The sequence below is a fragment of the Corvus hawaiiensis genome, chromosome 10 (assembly GCF_020740725.1).
Source record: "Corvus hawaiiensis isolate bCorHaw1 chromosome 10, bCorHaw1.pri.cur, whole genome shotgun sequence".
Taxonomy (NCBI): domain Eukaryota; kingdom Metazoa; phylum Chordata; class Aves; order Passeriformes; family Corvidae; genus Corvus; species Corvus hawaiiensis.
Genome location: NC_063222.1, coordinates 5,906,324 through 5,929,746, shown reverse-complemented (window position 1 = coordinate 5,929,746; position 23,423 = coordinate 5,906,324). Strand labels below are relative to the sequence as shown.

General features: G+C 42.2%; 1 protein-coding gene across 1 annotated transcript in view; it reads left to right on the top strand.

Annotated features, from left to right (window-relative positions):
* The first annotated feature begins 17,674 nt into the window (after window positions 1–17,674).
* The window catches only part of HS6ST1 (heparan sulfate 6-O-sulfotransferase 1), a 180,144-nt gene continuing 174,395 nt past the window's right edge, over window positions 17,675–23,423 (top strand). The window contains exon 1 of the mRNA XM_048314301.1: window positions 17,675–18,499. Within this exon, the coding sequence (XP_048170258.1) occupies window positions 17,982–18,499 (518 nt within the window). The 5' untranslated portion in view covers window positions 17,675–17,981. The remainder of the gene's footprint in view (window positions 18,500–23,423) is intronic.

The window sequence follows — 23,423 nt, the reverse complement described above, 5'->3', positions numbered from 1 at the left end:
ATATGATATACGATTTGTATTTCTTTAAGATTCATGATGTATTAAAATATTCAAATTCTCCAAAATTTTCCTAGTGTAAGTCTGTCCAAAGTCCCAGAATTGATGAGCTCCAGGTGAACAAATGTGTATTCTTCAATTGCACTTCCGATTTTAAAACATTTCTGTGTTATATCTGTGGGCCCAGAATCTGTATTATTTCAGGCATTTTTGATCAGAAGTGCAATATTTGTAGTTGCTAAACTTGTAAACCTCACCAAGGGGAAGTAAAACTTATCTGGTGCACATTTACAACTAATACCATGGGGTCTTTTGGTTTGTGGGTTGAACAAACTTTCATCTTATTTTGTTGTCGATTGGATATTAATTATTCTTTATTATCAAAAGCATTCAGGGAAATAAAATACGACTCTCTGTGCTCATAGCCTTAGAGGGATTTGACACTCTAGTGTCATCTTTTATTCTCTTAGTGTTTAAAACCTGTTGGAAACATTTTTCTGTAGTATTAAAAGCATGATAGAGGGATCCCAGGTTTAGGGACATCACTGACCTCTGCCTGTCCTGAAGGCAGAACATTACATCTGGGTTGCCAGCTTGGATTCATGTCTTGTATGCAGCCAAGCAGCTGATTCATACTCCATGGTAATATTAAGGAGAATTTTTCCCGTGGCATTTATCCAGTATTTGCTCAAGCATATCTATTCTCACCTTCTGAGGTAGCTGTTGAGCTGAGGTCTCACTCAGAAGGAGGCAAAGGCCTTTAAAAAGCATTCTCCCAAACTCTCACAATAAGAAAGAATCTCTTATGGGTCAGATTCATGTGGTAACAGATGGTTGACATTATTGATGCTCTTATTGATACTCTGAACACTCCTAATCCAGACCTTGGCCATGAAGTCCAGAAAAAAATGAAAGATATTTGGGAGGCTGACAGTTGTAAACAACTGCATGAACCTACTCAGCCATTGTGTGATTTCATTTCCTTTTTTTGCTTAGGCCCTTGGGGCTAGATTTGTTCCCTCTTAAAATAAAAAATACACGTGTAATGATGTAATTCAATAATGTATCCTTCACAGCAAAAAAGGGGCCAAATTGAGATTAGACAAGCACCTTTATTTCTGGTATTCTAAAGTTTCATTTTTTTGACAAGTAACCCCGTGTCCTCTCCCTCCCTCAGATTTCATCATCTGTATACTGATATAATCAATGAGCACTGTTAGGGCATTTATCACACAAGCTAGGGCTTTATGGTAGTGTTCTTTACACAGCCAGGCAGTCTGAGATGGGAAGGGGTTTTGTCTTACCTTTAGAAGCTTTTGCTTTCATAAAAGCAATGATGATTTCAGAAAATGCCATGTGTTGTTGCAGACTGTAGAACTGCTGCTCTGCTTTAGTGAGCAGAGCCTCGTAAGCTGGAGCAACTTCTCTTTCATCTCCTCAGACCTGTTGTTGTCCAGCTTCCAGGCTCTCAAACTTGTTTTTGTCCCCAGGCTCCAGCTTGTGCTGTTCTGCTGCTTTGCTCCTCCTCAATCTCTGTCTTTTTCTGTGAGGATGGCCCTCGAGGAAGATCAATACAGAGAGTTGAGAGTGGTTTGTGCATGATCAAGGAGGAAGAAATCATCAAGAGCCTTATCTGCTATCCACTGACACCAGGGTGTTGTGACCTTCATACATGTCTGTGTTTTCCTTCCTTCTCCAGCAAGAAAGTAGTAATTTTAGAGGACAGGCAAGTGGCTTATTCTTCATAACCCAGTAAACTCAAGAATGTAATCATCACAACTAAGTAACGAGCTTTGATAGATTGCAGTGCCTTTGAATAGCTGCAGTTAGCACAGGAGCAGAGACTCTTTTCTAAAGAGAATTACAAGACCACAATCCAGTGTGAACTCTGATAAATACAAAGATAACCTAGCTGTCTGCTTGCTGCAAAGATACAGTTACAAGTCAAAAGTACCTTTTTAAATGAAGGCTTTTCCATGCATTAGGAGAGACACTTCCCAAACCTCCAGAGCACTCAAGATTCATTGAACTATCATGATGAAAACTGTATTTTTCCCTGCATCATAGCAAACTATCAAGAATGCCGTACTGGCCTTCTTTCTTGTCTTCCACCCACCCTTCAGCAGAAAAAATATTTTTTAAATTGTCTGCCACTACTCATTAGGGTACCTCCCAACCCCAAGCACTAAAATGCAGTGTAACAAAGCACGGTGCTGTGAGCTGGTCCAGGTGACACAAAGATGCTGGCTGGTGACAGGAGCCCAATAAAGTACCTCTGTCCATGTAAAACACTTCCAGAACACTTCTGGCTTATATGGACAAAAAAGCCCTTGATTCAAACCAAAAATAAGCTCGTGAGGCAGGGCTGGGGATGAGGAAGAAACCATGGATTAAGCATAAGGAAATTCTATGCTTTTAAAACTGCCATTAAATCAACAAAACTCCCATGAATGAAGAATGTTACCACCTTCTTTATGGCAGCAATAATTAATATTAGAGGCTGTGCCAGGTGTGAAGGAAAGGTTTGTACCTCAAAAAAAAAAAAAAGGGTTCTGTGTTGTCATTTTAATTTTCCAGCAGGAGTATCTTTTGGGACAAGGAAATAGGAAAGAGGCATTGGAGAAAATAGGAGAGAATCAAAAACTGGCTGATAACAGCAAGGAAAGCGTCTCCGTGCCTTGGTTCCTCAGTCAGAGTGTGCAACTACCACTTGCTTTGTGCTTTTTTTCTGTAAAGTCCACAAGGCCACGGTGCCAGTGCCTGTCCCAGGTACCATCTGTGTCCAGTACACTGCAGTTAAAAATGAAGAACACAAGTTTTATTCTGCTTACTACTTAGAACCATCATGGGCATGCCTGTCAGCTCCTTGTATTTTCTGAAAGGCCTTTTCCATACGCCATTAAAGGGGCTTGGTTCCAGGTCTACTTCAGGCAGTTAAAGCACCAGGTACAATTTTAAACTGCTGGAGTTAGGATGCAGTCTAAAATACAACTGTTTAATGTGTGGGAAAGGTAGAGTAATTTCTTTATCTGTTTTATGTCGTTGATGTATCTCAGCAGCAGTTGGCAGCATCTCTGTTCAGACACCTCAGTTTATGATACAGTCAAAATAGAAACTCCAGAGCAGCATGCCTGCACTGGATGTCTAGTCAGAGAGACCAAATCTCTCCTACTCGAATCTATTTTATTTGAAAACATTTTTAAAAGATAGGCAAATAAATAAGTAAATAAATAATATAAATTATTATTATTATATATATATAAAACCTGATGGGTTTGTGTTATTTTAACAATAGAATAATATAATTTATTCTGGAGGGGACCTCTGGACATCCATCCAGTTCAGCCTCCTGCCAAAAGCAGGGCCAGCCTCAGAGTTAGAGCTGTTTGTTCAATGTCAGTCCAGTCAAGTTTTCTGTACCTCCAAGGACAGAGAGCCCACAATCACCAGGCTGCTCTAGTATTTCATCATGCTTGTTTCAACTTTTATACAATATCCAGTTGGAAACTTTATCATCAAAAGATATGCCTCAGTTTTATTCACAGCTGTTGTGTTACACTACAGATATATCAGAGCTTGCTTTAAATGAGCTGGGTTTGGTACCAGAGCAGCTGGTCACAGCAGTGTGGAGCCAAGAAGAGTCTGCAAAAAGCACCATGGAGAACCATGGAGTGAACAAGGAAGCAAAGGACTGAATAATCTCTTTATCAGGAGGGCATAATGGGATTAAATGGATACAATTCAATAATAAGGAATAGTAGGAGAACATTGGGTATTTCAAACACTGTGTTAATAGTCTGTGTTAAGTCGCACCTAATTGGCATTTTATTGCCAAGTTTTCTAGTATCTCAAACTGCTCCCTCCTAAATTGCATTAAGTGTGAAATACAAGTCATATTCCATTCATCAAAGCACTGCTAAAGGGCCAGCCTGGAACTGATTGCCTTTCCAAGTGAGCAGGGGATGGCTGAGGCTGAACTGCAGCAGTCAGTTGTGAGAATGGAGGGACTGCAACATGGAGGAGGGAGTTTGGTAAATCAACAATAGCCAAGCAAGACTGAAATGTTGTCTGGGCACTGTAACCATAGAGAACTGGAATTGAAAGAATTGGGTACAGGTACAGCAAATCCGTGCCGAGGGAAGGGATGTCAGAGTTACGTGTCTGTGGTAAAGAAATATGATTTGATTAGTGAAAACTCAAAAAAATATGGTGGAATAGGGAAAAGGAGGAGTTTCCACTACTGAAAAAAGATGCAATGCACTTTGCCAGTAGAACCCTGACTGTTCAAAGCTGGGAATACTGAAGAGCAGGAAGGAAGTAGCTGTGCACTAATGAATGCGAGCAATGAGTGAGAAGTAGGTGCACAGATTTAAATAAGTGAAAGTGGTGGTATTTTGGAGCCCTCTCAGATTTTGAGTGCCCTTTTGCTTTGGTGGCCATATGTTCCTGAAGAGGTTGACAGAAAACCCTAATTGCTCACAGGGTTGCAGCCTCAGGAAATGGAGTTTTGAAGGTACTTCAGAGCACCCTCTTGGCAGCAGGGTCCTGCTTCAGCGAGAGTAACAGAAAGAGTTGTGCCCAGGATGCTCAACAGAGTTTATGGAAGAGGCTAGAGACACAAACTCTTCAACTGAAAAAGTTTAAGGGCCCAGAAATCCAATGTGATGGGTCCCAAAGCCAGCTTGTTAAGAGCTCAGCTTTCTCAACAATACATTATATTTTGATACACTTAAATTGACACTTCTAGTATCAGCATCACATCTTTATCTGAGGCCTATGACAGGAGGACTTATAGCTTTAATGAAACACATTAAAAGTAAGTAACATATAAAAACTTGCTTCCATGACTCAGACCAGTGTCCAAAATCACATGAGCCTCTGAGAAAATGTTGAGAATATTCAGATATTAACTGATTCATGAGATCAGCCTAATTATCAACAGGATGCACTGCTAAAAATTAGTTGTGATACACAATTCCAGATAACAAAAGAAAACTCTATTGTTTTAAGAGATAGAATTGAAAAGAATTCAGAACAAGACCCAAGGATGATGAGATTTCAAGGAGTGAAACATTACTACTTATAAAGAAAGAATAATAAAAACTAAGTCAATAGATTTGCTGAACCTATATGATTGCCAAGCAGCTTAATATATATATTTTTTTTGTGGCTATATTCACACTGATCTGCTAATTTGGGATAGCTTCATTTTGCTTTTTTAGGGAAAAAAAGAGGATGGTTGGTATGATAATCTTAAGAACTGAAAGGGGACATAAGCTTTCTGCATCTTGAATCAGACACAGGAAAAATAAGTTTGTCTTCAAGAGCACCAGATAAGAGAGCATTTGCCTCTAATGGTTTAGCTTAGCATACTGTAAAGATCAGGGCAATTTATAGAACACTGATCTATGTTAGAGCCTAAATTTCACATGTGTTCTGTTTAGGATCTGGCACAGATAAAACTCTATTTTGACCAGAGTTAATTCTCTTCTAAAGATCCCTGGGACTCCTCCACTGTCTCTATCTTCAGTGAATTACATTAGTTGTCAGCTCAAAAGATGGGATGAACTCAAATTTGAATGCCCTGGATTGTCTTACATATTTTTACTACAGTAACAGATTCATCTGTTTAGAGGTAGTTGTTTGCAGGAAAACAATAAATACCATTTACCCTTACCTTTTTTCTCTCCCATTATAGTCTCTGTAAGAAGACAAAAGTAAATTTGAGTAGAATATGGTCAAGATTGGCTATTCAAGTGTCTAAAGCTAAGCCACATCTGTGTATATGTGTCTGCATTGTCTATCCACACAGTGCAGGGAGCACAGGATTGTGCTTTGTGCAGTACCAAGGCAAGACAGCACAAACTCTGGGACTTAGGCAGTTGTTTGGACTAAATATTGTAGTTAAAGTTCATGACTCATGGCCTGAAGTTCATAAAATTTACCAAGTTCTTTAATTTAAGAGCACAAGGTCCAGTGATTATCAAACCCACCACAGTGCAAAAAAGTCATACAGGAGGTGGCAGTACACTGTGATATGGCTTTAGTTCAAATATTTTTCTGACTACGATACTTTCTCAAACTTCCCTGTCACTGTGATTATCATTCTTTATCCAAAGTCATAAGGCACTGATCAATAGATCTCTGTGCTCAGGAACCCAGGCTTTTTGCTCTGGGAGATCAAAAGATCTTAAAGAGTGGGGTTGCACACTTTCCTATCAACACCTTCAAAATGTTCCTAGATCCACAAGACTCAAGCTGTAGTTTTTTAAAAAACGTGCAATGTAGTTTACTGCTGAGAATTGTCTGCAGTGTGAATCTACAGCAAGACCTTTTTTATGGTTTAATGGACAACTATCTCCCTCAGCAGTACTGGGCAAAGGGAAATGTATTGCAGAGCATCAATACCCTCATCTTGGTCTGGGGAAAGATAAAGTGTCACAGCACAAGTTTTTCTTCTCATGGAGGTTAATGTCCAGAACCAAGACCCTGTTTCTTCCTCTCTCCAGATTAACTGAAGTGGGAGGACAGTGCTCATTTTTCTTTCCACCTCTTTTCTCCCACATGCCACAAAAGTTGTCTCTGAATTCTTTTTCCCACAGACAAATCACTGCACTTTCTAGGCTTGTTCTGGGGCTATAATTCTTAGGGGTGGCCTACATAGGGAGAGGTCTGGTAATTTCTACTCTCAGCTTGCCCACATTATCTTTCCTACTGAAGTGCCTGCTCCATTCCAGTGCAGGAAGACTCAGTTATCTGAAGAGCTCCCAAATCATTGTAAATTATAGCTGACATAATAGGGAAAGCTAAAATCAATGCCAGTTTACCATTCTGTAAATTATTACAGTTCAGCTCATACCCTTTAAAATCTCAGGGAGCAGTGAGCCAGCTGTGTATGGAAACCATAACAGCTATTCCTCCCACTCAGGTATGTGTGTTTCTTGCACCAGACCCTTTCCCAAAATGACAGTCATTTGTAGAAAGTAATCTTGAGGAACCTAAGTGGGGAGATAATGAGAGAGTATTTTACTTTTCCCATTTTGACCTTCTCCTCCACAGCATTATGCAGTTCAGCAGTGCAAGGGCACCAGAGAACCATACATCTTCCTGCTGTGGCTACTGCCAGAGAGCATTGCTGGTCAGTGTGCACACAAGCTGCCCTCTGACAGCTGCTCACAGCTGCCCTTCCACAGCTGTTTGCAGTGCAATTGCCATAAAATCTGCTCTGAGCTCAGGCCAGAGACACTCAAGCTGTCAGGCTCCCACTGTGACTGCATGAATGCTAGTAAAGGTGGCATTTTTGTGGTATAACCAATATTCCTAACAAAGAAACCACACCCATTTTGCTGATTTTCTCTTACTGGTGCTGCTCTGCTGCTGGAATATGTGCCCTTTTAGCTACTTGTTCTACAGCTGAGCATCTTTGTCAGAGGTTGTATTGGCAAAGCCATCAGGCACTGGCAGTCCAGGGCTTACAGCTGCTGTGTTAACAACCACAAAAATCTGAGGGAACAAAAATTTTCCTTCTCCGCAAATCAGAATATCCAAACAAACACAGTGTGCTGATACATACTCACTTGTCATATTGTTTCTACAGTTTTGCATGTGGAATTGTTGGCTCTCTTGAAGTTATTTAAAGGAATTCTTGCCAGTCCAGTGGCAACAAATGCTATACAGAGGCTTGACCTTATCAGCAGACAGTTGTTTTCTCCTTGAAGCTATGAAGAGTAAAGTGCTAACTGCATTTTACTTGAGTTCTGCAAAATCAACACAAAACCTTCTCCGGGATTTATCTCCAGGAATGATGTGGAATTTTTTCTAGTATATTTGGCTGGATTATCTGAAGAACAATAATGAAGTACTTGTAACTTCTTTTGGTTTCTGCTTTACTTGGGACATTTGGATCCTTTTCATAGGTGGAAGCAAGGGATGCTGTAGTTACCAGCAAGGTTCATGTGTTCCTGCAAGGGATGCCATGGACTTGTAATGCCTTGTTACAGCTTTTGTTTCAATAGAACACACATTTTTCCAATTTCCATTTCTCTATCACAGACAAAGTTTAAACACCTTCCTTCCTGTACCTTCTTCTCTTAAGAAAATGCCCCCTCTTAGCCTAGCAGCAGGAGCAGAGGAAGCTCTGAATGAAAATTATCCAATGCATTACAATTACTCAACTTGGCTTTTGCTTTTCCACATCCCTAATTTTCCTGTTGTTTAGTAATGCAAGTATCTACCTAACTGACACATCTGTTCTGAAATGATGCAATAGTTTAACATTGAAACAAAGCCCCAGTGACCACAGTAAGAATTCCAGAATAGTTCTCTGTATCGACACTGCTCTAGAAAATCAGCTCTGTGTGTGTGTGTGTGTGTTACACTAAAAGAACCTACATTACATTTGAAAGAAACTTATTATTCCAAAATAAATAATTTTTATTATAGAACAGTGTCCACCCTGAGAACTGTTATAATACATTTCACTATACTGCGAAGCACAAACTAGGAAGAATAATAGCTTTATTTTAAACAACATCCAGCCTGTGTGAACTCATTTTTTTTTCAGGTTATTTCCATTGTAAAACTAGTATTAAACAGTCTGTTTCTGTTCAGAGATTCTTATCTTGGTGTTCTCAAAAGCTGTTTTTCGAGAGGTTACCAACATGACAGATGTGTGGATTTTTTTAATATTCTGGCTGGAAAGAGAAATCTTTCTTCTTCCATTTCTTGTACAGTGCAGCTTCCCCTTGAGTTTGTTCTGGGAAACAAACACTTGTGTCTGAGTCAGGGAAAATGATCTCTCACCTCTGGCTTCAGTAAATAGCCTTGTTTCATTTGATTCTCATCAAATCTAGGAAAAAAAGTTTGAGATAAATAATTATTTATTCTTATAAATAATGTCCCATGTGCCCATAAATTCAGCCTTTTCCATTTTTAACTAAGACTATTCCTCTATCAGTTTTCCAAGCAAGAAGAAATTACGAAGTAATACTTTTCAATTAGGGATGTCAACATTAGAGCCAGGTTTCATCACAGGGCACAGTATAGGCACATCAACTCCAACCTGAGAAAAAAGGGCAGAGACAAGGATTTTGTATTCCAGCAGCATGTGGAATTCTGTATCATCGATACAGACCCGTTTCTGTCTGTGACAAAGCCTCAGCAAGGTGCCCTCTGTTATATTTCAATCCTCTCTGCAGTGTAAGTAAGGTAGATAATTGCTGATAAACAAAACTTTGCCAACTTGGAGGAAAAAAGAAGACAGATAAAATGGCTAATTAAAAGAAGTGATATTAAACTTCAAGTGTTTTAACTGTGTAATAAATATATCAGAGGGAGAGATTAAAACTTCTGAAATCAAGGGGAAGTTCCTGTCTATACATTCAGTTTCTTTCCTTTTCTGTGATAAATATTTTAAGGGAAATAGGTTGCTGGGCTTCCTACAGCAGTGTGCATGTGTTCTGTGTTTTCCTTTAGAACATGCAAAAGCTGTCAGGGCTGGCTGGTCTTGCTTAGGTCCTATTTTATTATCAGTGATAAAGAATTCTTGGAATTCCTCTGTTTCCACTCAGAATCCTCCACTGGTTAGAATGTGGTACAATAAAGAAGGTAACACTGCATCCTCTCAGGGAATGATGTGGAATCCTCTCTTGTAATTCTGGCTGTGAATAGTTGTTGACCAATAGCCTCTCTCCCTCCTGACAGAAGACAACAAGGCAGGATGGTTTTTTTATTGCAGCAGACATAAATGGAAATATGAGCTGGATGAACTGCAGTGACAGAGGGAGGAATCAGTTAACTGAAGTTGTCAGTGTCTAGGAATGAAATCTAGGAAAAAATCAGCACAAGTTCAATATAGAGTTTTATGCTTACCTGGCCTGTGAGACTTGATGACAGAGTAGTCGGGACTTCTGTGTTTACACTAAAATTAAATAATACATTTTAATTTTTTTTCAAGTTTAATTCTTTATTTCTACTATGTATGGACTAGTAGGCTCAAATTTATTTCCTTTTTCCTCTTATTGTTCTTATGAGTCCTTAATCCCAACTGACTGTAATACCAGTGTACTTCATCTGTACATATTAAGCCAATTTCTAGGACTTTATATCAAAATTGAAGAAGCAGATGAGTCTGTGCCACCAGCTATCACTGATGCTCAGTGTAGAAATCAAGAAAAAGAATTAAGAGATTCATATACTATGGATAATGCCTTAAGTAGATCAAGCTTAAAATACATAAGCTCTCACAGCAGAAACTGCTGGGTCTACAGTTATTTCCCCTGTGCACCCATATCAGGCTTAACTGATGATCCCCTCTGAAGCTGGTCACTCCTTCATCTGGTGCAATTTTAAGTCACGACTAGGTACTGTTTGGGGAGATCTCTGCTCTTATCTCTCTGCCAAGTCACCCTGTGGCAAGGTTCAAACAGGGATTGAAGTGCCACCTAGGACAGAACAGCACAGAAAAGAACACAACATTCAGTCTGGGCAAGCAGCCTCGCCCTACAGCCCAAATGCTCTACACAGGCCCCACTGCTTTCATTGTCATCAAGAATGTGTTTGCCTGGTGGCATTTCAGCCTTTTCTCCCAATTTTCTTGTTGCTGTGGCCTAAAAATATTCAGCACTCAAGAGCTTCTTTTGCAGTAACTTTCCCTTAATTATAAATGTTGTGGACTTAATTTTAGTCCTGCAATCTCCATGAAATTCCTTTTCCTTGGGCTCTTGAGTGTTGATTCGGTATCATTTATAAGGACTGTTTTGATAGGATGCTGATAATCACAATCCCTGTGATAAAACCAACTGTGGAAAATCCCTTCTGTTCACAGCATCAACATGTCTGTGAGCACCCAGATCCATGGCAGAGTACAGGGCCCGGTGGGTGGGCAGCAGGGCAGGGAAATTCTCCATCTCTTGGTTCTGGCAGCTCCTATTACACAGAGGCAGCCGGAATGTGAACTTCTTCCTCTTGCTTTGCCACTGAAATAATTTTACAGTGCTTCAAATATTGCAAAAATGAATGGGGGAAGAGAGAAGGGGGAAGTATTTCTGCAATTTTTTTTCACACCAAGGGATTTTTCAACCAATGGCTTTTATTTGGTGAGAAAGTATTCAAACTTTGATTGGTCAGCCTACAGATCCTCTGCTACATTGCTTGTAGAAGCAACATAATTGAAAGAGCTGATGCTGTGAACAAAAGGCAGAGGCTGTGATTATTCACAGCTTGGCTTTGTCAGACAATTTCTTTTTTAAAAAAATACATTAAACAGTGCACTTCAAATTCCCTGCACTTTTCAGGTGGTTGACTTCTGTCTAAAAGCTTTCTAAGAACTGAATGGTGCACATTTTCAGTTTAACTGCACATCTCCGAGCATAATTGCTATATAGCCAGTTTATTTTATAGCTTTCAGCTTATTCACTTTATTACATAACTCCTTAATTTGAGGATTAAATGGGAAAGTGATTAGTCACTTTTTTGTGTGTAACTCCATTCTCCTGAACTTTGGCATCCCTGCTTTGTCTGTTCACGATGTTAAAACATCAGCAAGGAAGGATGAATGCGAGTTCTAATTAGATTTTTTTTTCCTGGAGAATCCTGCAGAGATGTCAAGTCAAAATTTTGTAAGCACATATGCTTTAGAATGCAATTTCCAAACTGGGTTTTTTTACAAAAGGTTTTTTTTACAAAGATCAAGGAAATTATGGTATAAAACACTAAAAAACAGTGCACGTGCTAACAGGACATCTACATGTTTATGTAAGACCCAATGGCAAAGAGACAAGGATCTTCCTCGTGCATTGTAGCATTTCCTGAAGAGCGTAAAGATAAAACAATTGTATTTCCAATAATATTTAGATTAATATGTACGATACAAAAAACCCGTGACAGCTAGCTTGGCCCTAAGCCAGGCTTAAGCTTCAAGTCACTGCAGAAAGCTACTAAGCTGTTGTACAGAAACTATTCCAGCACCATTTTCTGAGTGTACACATCCATGTTACACATGTGGAGAGAGCCAACAGCTTTGCTGGCTGCAGTGGCTGCCTTCCACGGTGAGAGCATCTTGGTGCTTCTAAACACATCACGCTGATGGCCCTAGCAGAAGCCAAGGATTTGTGTTCTGAGGGGTTTTACAGAGCAAGTCTGAAAGGGTTACACTTGTTCCCTGCTAACAGGCATGTCCCAGTGGACAGCTGCTGCAGGAGAGAGTCAGGGGAAGTGAAATCTTGTAGAAGCCAAGCTCCTTCGTGTTTATTTAATACCCATGAACGAATGGGGAATAATGCTAATAATATGCCACTGCCAAATAGGCCTGTCCTTTCCATCAAGCCCAGACAGCATCATCTTGCAGCTGCTGTAGTACAAGTAGGAAAAAAAAGAGTGTGAATGGGGAACAGCTGGCACCTTGTGCCTTCTCTGTGGACCCACAAACTCCTTCCTCACAAGGATTAATACCTTAGAAACTATATATGCATCAGCTGCAGTCCCAGCTTCCTGCTTAAACTTGTAGGCATTTGTACATCTGAGAGATCAGTTAAGGTCTTTCCAACGTCACACATTCAAGTCTGGCATCTGCAGTCACTACATGCAGCATGTATTTGTGGCTTTGAGAAGTTCCACTGTTGCTTATCACATGAGGTCTCAGAGAACTGATCTGCTCATGGAGGCTTTTGCAGTGGGTCTGTTTCAATCATCTTCCCTTTGCAAGAGAGAAAATACAATTATTAAGTAACTAGCTCCGTCTCACCAGTCATAAGCTGACATCCTGCTAAGCCACAGGTGTACAGATCCACAGCATCCATGTGAGAGGAGGGAGCAGGATTATATCACAAACACACAGTCTGTGAATGTAGTTTGAAAACACAGATTTCATCTCTGTAGCTGCTGAAGTTACACTTTCCTTTGTTTAGGACAGCTGATAGTGCCTTCACTGTTTTGGTTTCTCCCACGGTTTCTAAGACTGTCTTTGGTACCTTTCAAACAGCAGATCTTTCCAGCAGTCCCCAAAAGCAGTGCAAGAGCTGAAATCAGAACCAGGTTTGCTGAGTCTAAGAGATTTTGGCATCATTCAGTGCCTGCTTCCTTGAATTAAGTGGAACCATGCTGTACTCAGGGATCAGTGATCACCTTGCTGGCTGTGAGAACTCTGTGGGGTTGTGACTAACCTACAGCATTAGGAGTGGAACCACAGAGTATTTACACTGGAGTTTACAAACTGCTACAGGTTTCCAACTGGGAGTGCGAGTATCGCAGGAAAATGATATGTGAGTGCTGCCACTCTGTGCAAATGTGCATGGCTGGCCACTGATGCTGCAAGAGCAGTGGACAAGCAAAACCAGTTCACATTAGAAAAACAAGAGTTCTACATTTTGCTGCAGGTTGGAATGTTGATATTACAGGCCAAGGACTACAGTCTGTGATTTGTGACTCCTCACCATTCACTCAGTATATTGAGTACACACACACACATCAGCAAAGCAAATGAGCATCACATGCCCACTCTCCCTAAAGGAGCTGGGCTATAAACCCAAACAGCTAAAGTGGGATAACAAATGGTTTGTCTCAACTATTTGGGGTAATGGGGAGTTTATCCTCTGGAAACAAAGTAGATGCAAACATTTTTTTCTTAAAAAGTAGTAGAACTTTATTTAAGGATAAAACATTTCTTGAGGTATTTCTTAGGGTTTGCAAGTGTTTAAAGAGGATTTTTTTGGTAATGTTTTGGTTAACTAAGTTATACTAGTTCGCAGCAAACTGTTGTATCTTCTGAGTCAAGAAGCCTTTAGACTTCCCTTGCCTAATAAAGCTACTATTTATTTATTAAGCTTTGAGGTAAGTATTGCATGAGGTTTTGGTGGCAGAGGTGGTGTGTGGTTTACACGTTTCTTACTCTTGTTTTCTCATGGGAGGTTTCCTGTAATAAGCCATACTCTCACGATACCCGAGTTTGTCCTCACCTAGTGTTAACTCACATGTTAATATTTTATTAATTTTTTTATTAGATTAGATTAGAATATTTTTGTAGATTTAACATAAATATTTAGGCATCCCATGGCCAGAAGCAAGCAATGATAAAATACCTTCCAACTGCTTTTGCAAAATTTGTGTTTATTTCTTGTTATCTCTACAAAGATCTCTAATCCTTGTAGCTGACTCCTAGCAAGGTCTTACCACAAATAAATCAAGAAAAAGGAAGGCCAGGAAAGTGGCTGAGTGTAGACCAAGCTTAGGTAAATTAGCTAGTATAGGAATTATTTTGTAGTGAGAATTCAAAGTTAGTTCCTTCACAAATACAGCTTAGTGCTAGGGAGTGTACAAAAGCCATAGGCCTTTCAAATGTGCCCGAAGGAACTTAGTCATGTGAAAATCACTGAAAATCAGCACAGTTATGCTCCTAGATCAACTAGATTCCTACAAAAGTGCCAAACATAATCTTTCCATTTGCTTGTGTAAGAGGGTTCTGCTCAGTCTGACACAGATCTGGAGTGGAAGGATGCAAAGGATTAGATAGACACTAAAATGTCAGAGAACTTTTCCAGTGGGGTATGGGGGGGGGGGGGTCTTTTGTTTGCATCTGCCTAGAAGAACGTGGAGAGAAAATCTGAAATGCAGCTCCTCTAGTCCACACTCAAGAGATAAAAATACAACTTTTCCCCCCCTCTAAAATGCTTTTTATACAAATATTTAGATTTTAGGCATCTTGATGATTGCAGAATGACAGTCTCACTGCTTCACAGGAAATAGAGCTTTGCTTCTGGAGCTAGTCAGACCTAGGGTGGTGAATTCCAGATAAGACGTAGGAAAGCCTAGGGAGGTCCGGCCTGAGAGTGGAAGATTCAGCTTGGAAAGATGGATAATGGCTAAATGCATGGTGGAGGGAAACTCACAGACTAAACAGGCAGTTACAATATGTAACAGGAGGTAGCAGTAACAACTTGCATTTGTCAGATTTCTCACCCCTTTACAATGTTGTTTCCAATGCAGAAGCTAGGGAAAGCGTAGATCTTGTTATTTTAACTCTACTTGGATCTTCTCTTGTCCACAAAACGTGCTGGTCTAAACCAGCACTGATGTAGTACCTGATGTTTAACTCCCCATGCAGTGAAGAATTACTCTATCATTGTCTTCAGTGGAATTTTGAGCATAAATAGAGAGTGATTTAAGTATTTGCTTAAGTGATCATTTTAGGTGAGTCACATCTGCAAGAACCTTTAAAATACCAGCATTTCAGAGCAGCATATAGAATTATCAGGGAAGGATTCCAAAGCATTTCGTAAAAATAAAAGCACTGACCCCTGAGTCAATGCAGTGTCTCCAAGGCAGGATGGCGGTAATTGTGTAAGTGTAAATCAGAAGGGTATAGTCCTTCCCTAATGCTTCCAGCATGTTCCCCAAACCCCACTTTTAGATGAAGGTGCTGCAGTAAAGAAAACAGCACTTTCAGCCATAACTCTGTATTTTCCTTTGTGGTCTGTTTATCTTACATGGATTGAATTTTAGTATGTTCTTTCACAAACTAACGGGCACTATATTTACCACAAATACAAATCTGTAATGAAATATCTCCATCTGTATAACTAATGAAAAGAGCAAAATATTTTATACCTTAGAGTTTAAAACAATTCATTACCAATTGCTCATGTAACTGGAAATAATTTAATGGCTGATTTCTCCACAGTTCTGGCATTTCTAAATACTTGTATGTTTAGAACTGTAGGCAAACACATTACAATCAAAAAATCTGCTCTGTGTTTTTTATGCTGCAATGTGTAGTGCAACCATGTATGTAAACCTCATGTATATGCCTGTATTTCCCAAACTGTAATACAAATTTCAAACGTGTAAATTAGGTTTATGCTCTGCTTCTCAGTGTAGCTGAACTCTGTGCATAAGAATGACATCATTGTTTCTGGAGTAACTAACCTACATGAGGAGAACCAGAAGTAGACTTTTAAGAGGAAAATATCAAACAGAATAAATGGTTTGAACACAACATATGATGCTTTTGGGTGCTATAAACATTTTATTGTTACTTGTTTGGGAAGAACTGCGTAACTCACTGGGGCTCCATAACTTGTGAGTAATGCAGCCATCTCAAAATGTAGCAGTTTTATCTGTCAGGGTGTTCAAATGAAAATCCAGGATCTCATTTCCTCCTTGGCCGTTGTAAATTTGACCCAGTGTTTAACAATGACCCATCGGCATGAATTCCTTTACATTTACATAAGGCATAACTTGGATTAAAAAATGTAACCTGGTGGAATATTTCAGTGCTGGAGCGCTAAAATCTAGTTGTAACTTCTATTTTAAAAAGCACCAGAAATTTAAGGAAACTTTCTCCAACAGCAGTAATGACAGGAGAATAGGGCATTTCAGTTAGACTCTTTTTGGCTAGAAATTAACAATTGTCCGTATCGTTTATTCTGCATAGACAACAACTCGTGTCTCGATGAGGTGGCAGCATGACTGCCACTACATTTAGCCTCACTCTTTGACATGGGGCCACGTTTCCTCCTCCGTTTACAGTCAGAGAAGAGAGGCACCAAATGGTGATTTCCAGGGGTTCCCTGGATACTTGGTGGCAGTGACCCCCACCTGCATTTCGGCCCCGGGCTGACAGACGAGCCGCGGGACCTGCCTGCCCTTACCGCTCCGCTAAGGGGATGCCTGGCTCCGAGCACACCGGCCGGGCTCTGCGGATCCGGATCGCACCGATCCTCGCAGCAACATCTCCCCCTGCTAAGCGCTGCCCGACAGAGGAGATCGCTGTAAGCCGGCTCCGTGCCGGGCACTTCCCGGCGTTCCCAACGCTTTGCTTCATTTGGGAGACTTAGATTGCAAACAAACCCTGCAGCAGCCCCGCTGCTGGATGGAGTCCGCCTGACTGAGCAGCACAAAGCATTTCGCTGGGAAAGTTCGCTATAAATAACACCTCTGACGATTTTTGCCTCAGCTTCACCTATTACTATTATTTACACATTCTGTGGCTGATGGTGCGCCCAGGCTTCTTCCAGCTCACAGCCATCATCACCCTCCGTGTGGCCGGAGCATTTTCCTCTTGCATCCAGTTGCGACATTGCAACTAGAGGCTTGCGGTGGCCCATGTGGCGGCCACAGCGGGAGCAGACACATGCGGGAAGACCCAATCCTTTTCCCCTGCAAACATTCTCGTCACTAATACTGTTGTCTCACAGAGGGAGTAGGAATTTAGCCCCCGAGGAGCGCCGAGCTCAGCTTTTCGGGATTAATTTTAAGGCGGCACATAAAGGCTGCCCCTGGAAGCGCTAAGAGCCGAGTGCTTCGGGGAGCCGCAGCCGCCTCGCAGCCCACCTAGGTCCGCAGTGGCGGTGATTCCGGCGGGGCCCGCGGCGCGCTGCGGGGGAGCGGTGCCGGGAGCGGAGCCGGGAGCGGAGCGGGGCTCGGGCGGGGCCGCCGCCGGTCGGAGCGTGGCCGCGGGCGCGGGGCGGCGCGGGCGGCGCTGTGCATGCCGGGCGGGGCGGCGCGGCCAGGAAGCGCTCGCTGCCGGCCGAGCCGAGCCCAGCCGAGCCGAGCCCGGGCGCAGCCGGCGGCGGGGGCGGGCACAGCCGCGCCGGTGCCGCGGGGGCTGGGGCACGGCGAAGGCAGCGCCGGAATGGGGGTGGCTTCCTGAAGCGCGGGGAGGGAGGGCGGGAGGGGGCTGGTTCTTGCCTTTCGGTCGCTCTCCGCCCCCCTCCTGCCCCTCTCTCCCAAGTTCGCCGCTGAGCCGCGGCGCCTCCGGAGCGGCTGGCTGCGGGCTGCCCCTGCCCCGCTCCCGGCGCTGCCCGCGGCGGGGCGGGCGGGCACGGCGGCGAGCCGAGGCGACCCAGGGAGCGGCCCGCCGCCCCCGGGGAAGGCTCTGCTCTGGGGAGCAGCCGGGGGAGGCGGCTGGCACAGACGCCGAAGCTCCGCCGCCCACCCCCCGGCACCGCCGCAGTCTGCCCAGCGCTGGCAGCCCCGGGAGATGGTGACACATGAAGCGTGCGGGAAGGACCATGGTTGAGAGGACCAGCAAGTTCTTGCTGATCGTGGCCGTCTCGGTGTGCTTCATGCTTATCCTGTACCAGTACGTGGGGCCGGGGCTGAGCCTGGGTTCCCCCAGCGGCCGCTCTTACTCGGAGGAGCTGGACCTCTTTCCCACGCCGGACCCGCACTACGTGAAGAAGTATTACTTCCCCGTGCGGGAGCTGGAGCGGGAGCTCGCGTTCGACATGAAGGGCGAGGACGTGATCGTCTTTCTGCACATCCAGAAGACCGGCGGCACCACCTTCGGCCGCCACCTGGTGCAGAACGTGCGGCTGGAGGTGCCGTGTGACTGCCGGCCCGGGCAGAAGAAGTGCACCTGCTACCGGCCCAACCGCCGGGAGACCTGGCTCTTCTCGCGCTTCTCCACGGGCTGGAGCTGCGGGCTGCACGCCGACTGGACCGAGCTCACCAACTGCGTGCCCGGAGTGCTGGACCGCCGGGAGAGCGCCGCCGCCAAGACGCCCAGGTACCAGCGGCCCTTCGCCGTGCCCCTGCCCGCCGCGCTGCCCCTCGCTCGGGCCGGCTCCCCTCCGCCGCCACCGCCTGCCCCGGCCCTTCCTCCGCTGAGCCCCTGCCATGCGCTGCAGCACGCTGCCGGTGTGCTGTGCCTCAACCTGCCCTGAACCTTTCCTCAGCTGGTTCACCTGTCCTCCCCTCCCGTCCTCCAGGCTGTGCCCTGCACCTTCCTCCTGTAAATTTCCTGCTCTTTCCCTCCCACGCACCTCGTACACTGCACCCTCAAGCCCATGGTCTTCTGCTCTAGCAGCCTCTGTGGACCCTTTATGAAGACCATTTCTTTGTGCTGTTTACTCTCTCTTTTAAACATTTAGTCTTCCCCTCAGACATCACTTGCCACCTTTTAAGAACGCTTTACACCATACCCCTAGTCTCAAGCTTGTCCTTGTAACCAGCTTTGCCCTAACCTGTGCACTCCTTTTCCTCCAGCTGAAATTGTTCGCCAGTGCAACCGAGGCGAGGCACACGAGCCCACCAGTGCTCACGCTTACCTCCTTGCTTTGCTCCCCCCAGTCTGCACACAGTTTTTTGCACATTGCAGGAAACACTCCTTAATCACCTTTTTTATGTTCCTTGCTGTTTATCTTGATGGGAGACCTGAGGTGAACTCTCTTGGGGAAGGCAGCTACCTTGTATGTGTTCCTTGAGTGTCCTTCATACGTGCACCAGGGAGAGAGGGAGAGCCATCCTAAAGCACCCCTCTGTGCATCCCTGTTGATCACCTAGTGTATTTCTGCCCTCTTAGCCCATCATTTCTCTGCCTTGGCGTCTTCATGAATTGTAAGCTTCAGAGGAATTTTCTGTTTGAAGCGCTGTAGTAAAGACAGTGGTGTATATTAAGATCTCCAAAAGATTATGTTCTTTTAGCTCAATATTCTGTTGTGTCTTTCATTTCACAAGACAGTTTTTTAAATTATCGCTATTTTTAACACTATGCACATTCCTTTGACAAATTAGTTGTTTTATTACGATACTTTGTAACCTTGTTTGCCTTAAAGTTTCATTCTTTAAGGTGCCTGAGATCTCATGCTAATATTTGCTTATGCCATCTGCTTTATTTATACGTATGTTGTCAATATCATCCATAATCCCTTCAATGAAAAGTGGCCTTTAAGAAAGTATGTTTGGGCATCAGAACTGTGTTTTCTCAGTGTTTTTTAAAAGCAATGTTTAGTGATTTTTTTTTTTCCCCTTGGAGCTGTGTGCGATTGCTGGGGTTCTTTATTGTCTCTGTCATGATTGCTGCTGTTTTCAACCCGTTTCAGTGTTAGTCATCCAAGTATGCTCAGACTGCTGTCATGCTGCCTGACCCAGCAGCGGCAAACTGAAGTATGTAGCTGAAGGGTTGAGGCTTTCCTGTGCTCTCTTATTAATTAGGTGTTTGAGAACACCTATAAGTAAAATATCTTCTGCCCATCTAGTTGCTGCTGAGATTTCAGTGAAGTGTTGTTAGGAAAAATGCACAAAGTTCAAATCTGATTTTAAAAAGAAAGAAAAATTACCTGTTTTGTGAACCTTGGCACTTGGCTAGCAAACCATTAACCTTCTATAAAGACCTGTGTGCGTTTATGGATTGTCTCAGAGCCTTGTGTACTTCCGCTGGCAATTTTGTATTAAAATCTGTTACGTGTTCAGTATTCAACTTTCTTCTGTTCAGCAGCTGGGTATTTTGTATAGGTACCTGAGAAAGGGGCATGTCAAGTTGTGAGGTAGCAATTAAATTCCTTACAGCTGCTCATAGGAAGTTGAGAATCAGAAGTCCATTGCTTCATCTCACATGCTTGTAAATAAGATTCTCCTTGCTATTTGTTTGGGAATATCAGGAGCTGTATGCTTCCACATGCTTCTTAATTGTCTTGATTATTGGATGTGCAGGAAAAATCACTAATCCTGTCCCATTCCCTCATGTTTCTGCACATCAAGAAATAGTTGTGCTTAATGTTGTCTCTTGACTTCCTTTAAATCTAACTTAGAACTTCTTTTCCAGGAGTTCAAGAACTAGGATGTGGAAGCTTTATATAATCTATGGTTTATCACCTTGGTCTGTTAAACAAAACCCAGAATTTACTGTTCATTGTATCCTGGAGATGGTTTTAGTGCAACCAGCTGCTGGTTATTTTAATAATACTGTCCTAGGGTCCAGCTCTGTTGTACTGCAGTCCAGTTCTGTTAACACTTTATCCAGAATGGGATTTATTTCATGCCTAAGAAAATTGCAAATAAGAGACAGGCAATGCTTGTTTAAAATAAAAATGTAATGGTTTTTCTTTGTTAAAATACGGATAGTCCTGTATTATGTCCATTACAGTAAGAGCAATATCACTTTGTTTGTCCATTGTGAGTGTTGGATCTCTTATGTTGAAATGGGACATCTTTTTACAGAAGGTATATGCTAGAGAGGCTACTGTTTTATAATGGAACTGAACTATGGACATAACTAAACTATGAACATATCTCTCTCAAAGGAAACAGAAGAAGCAGCAGCAAACTACCATTTTGTCAGGGTTCTCTCAGATTCTAATATGGATTTTGGAGTGTAGTCTTCAAATTCAGCTTTTAAAGCTAATGTATTGGCTTCTGCATTTGCTACTTAGTGCAAAGTTTAAAGCTTTGCTCTTTCAAATATATGTTTGTCCCCAAAAACAAAACAGCTGACTTGTGATTACAAATAAATCTGCCTTCCAGTGAATGCTGGAAAGCATGAAGGTCATTCAGTATTGCCCACATGCACAAATCATGAGGTTCAAGCTGTTCCCTTTGTAAGGAATGGAGTTCTGTTGCTGCCCAGTGCCCTATTGCACTACATTCCATAACCTGGGCATGGAACATAAATTTACAATGCAATTCAACTTTCTTCATTGTTCAGTTGTTCTGTGTTAGATTTAATGATTAGGAGCCCTAGATTGCCAAAGGCTGCATTTTTTCTCTTTTTCTTTCTTTCTTCCACATTGATGCAGTAAGTGTTAGGGATGGGTGTGTTAGGTCCAATGGGTCAGCACTCTGAAAAACTACTGGTTCCCACCCCCTCCTAGTGGCTTTCCTGTTTTGTATTCAAAAGGCTTCTGGACTTCTTGAAGCAAATGTTATGTTTTATACACAGCCAGTAAAAGAAAGATTGATTTGTTTGGGGGTTGTAAAACTTGGGATTCCAAGGAACTCTGAAGTTGGCTGTGCTTATCAGTTAAGTCACTTAGCTGCAGTTCTCTTCATGGCTTTAGTGGAGGGCAAATTCCAAGATTTGGGGAATGGAGGGCTAATTATTCCTTGTGCTGTTGCAAAAGACTTTTTTAAAAAAGAAGCAAAATTAGGATGCATGCCTTGAGTCACCATGCTGGTATTTCAGCAAGCAGAAACTAAGCAGTTTCTGTGAACTGCTCCCTCCAATTTGTTTCACTTAAAATATGAGAGATCAAATCTCTTCAGTTGATTCTGAAAAAAAAAAAAGCCAAACTCATTTCTTTAATTTGACTTCCAGAATTAGGAAAATCTGTGAACCCATGTAACTGGTAGAGTGTTGGTTGGGCATTACTGGCTCTGTGCTCCCCCAGCTCACACACACGCTCTGCCTTCTGTTAGTCTCTTGCAAGCACCATGTAGATTTCTTAATTTTTTTTTATTTATTTTTTTTTTAATGAGCTGCCTCAAGACATCAGCTTAGCTTTGGCTTTTCTGCTATGGTTTTCTGTATGTGCTAGTCTGTCATAGAAGTTTGGTTTCTGAGTTCAGCTGTGGACAAAAATGACAAAACTTTGCGCATGCTTCCGATTTAGGTGTTTTTTCTCAAGGTTTCATACGTGAAGAAAGAAAAAAAAACTTGTAATCCACATACTTTTATGTAAGAAATCCATGGCAGGTTAGTAAAACCTGCTGCTAAACAGATCAGTCAACAATCTCTATGATTAGCTATTTACAGCTTATGTTTTGGGTTGGGTTTTTTTAAAGAAACAATTAACAGGGCTCAGCAGTTTGTTAGTTTGATTTTTCTGAAGTGTGAACTTTCACAGCTTCCGACTACATATCTGTCCCATTGCAGGGATCTGTTCTTGATGAGGTTTTTATTATATGTGTGCTTAGGAGCTGCAGAGACACATTGTCAAGAAACCAACTGTTTGAGAATGAAAAGCTTTACCAAATCAATTTTATAATATTAGCACTTTTTAAAAGCTTGGACTTGTCATTCTTTTTGGATCTGTGTGTGTTGGGGATTGAGAAATACCTGTCTGCAGGGAGCAAGGGGCATTTTTTTCCACTCACCAGTTCGCCTCAGACTCCTTTCTCTTAAAGACACGTGGAGAAATATCAATATAAAGCTATTTTCAGTAACCTGGGTCATCTCTCAAACCTTTAGCATGTGAAGTATTTTAAATCCTACTGGTCTCATAGGAAACTTTTTGCACCTGGTTCTGCTCACCAAACAAAGCCAGGCTGGTCTTTCCCAGCCAAACAATTCTAAAAGGCCAGGTAGTTTTGTAGTGAAAATCTTTAAATTTGACATAGTTACCAGAAGTAGCTGAAAGTTGGAACTCTTCAAATAGCTGCCTTAACTTTGAGGTACGTATTTATCTAAGCTTGAGACTTTTGGCTGGTGTGCCAGGTTTAATTGTTACTGGGTTTTGGTGCTGTTGTTGACAAAGCAAAAGGATGTGTGTATATTTGTGTGTGACCTGATTTTTGAAAAGGATACGTTTGACTGTTTTTCATTAATCTTTAAACCAAAGTTCCATCATTGTAACTTTGTTTTTCTTGCTTAGAAGTTTGCAAACACTCTTTGCCTAGACCTCAGATTTTGCCTTTTTCTGTTTATCATTTCCTGCTCTACAAATAAAAGTGTTCAGTATTCAGAGTAATAATATCCTCTTTCTTTTTTTTCTGCT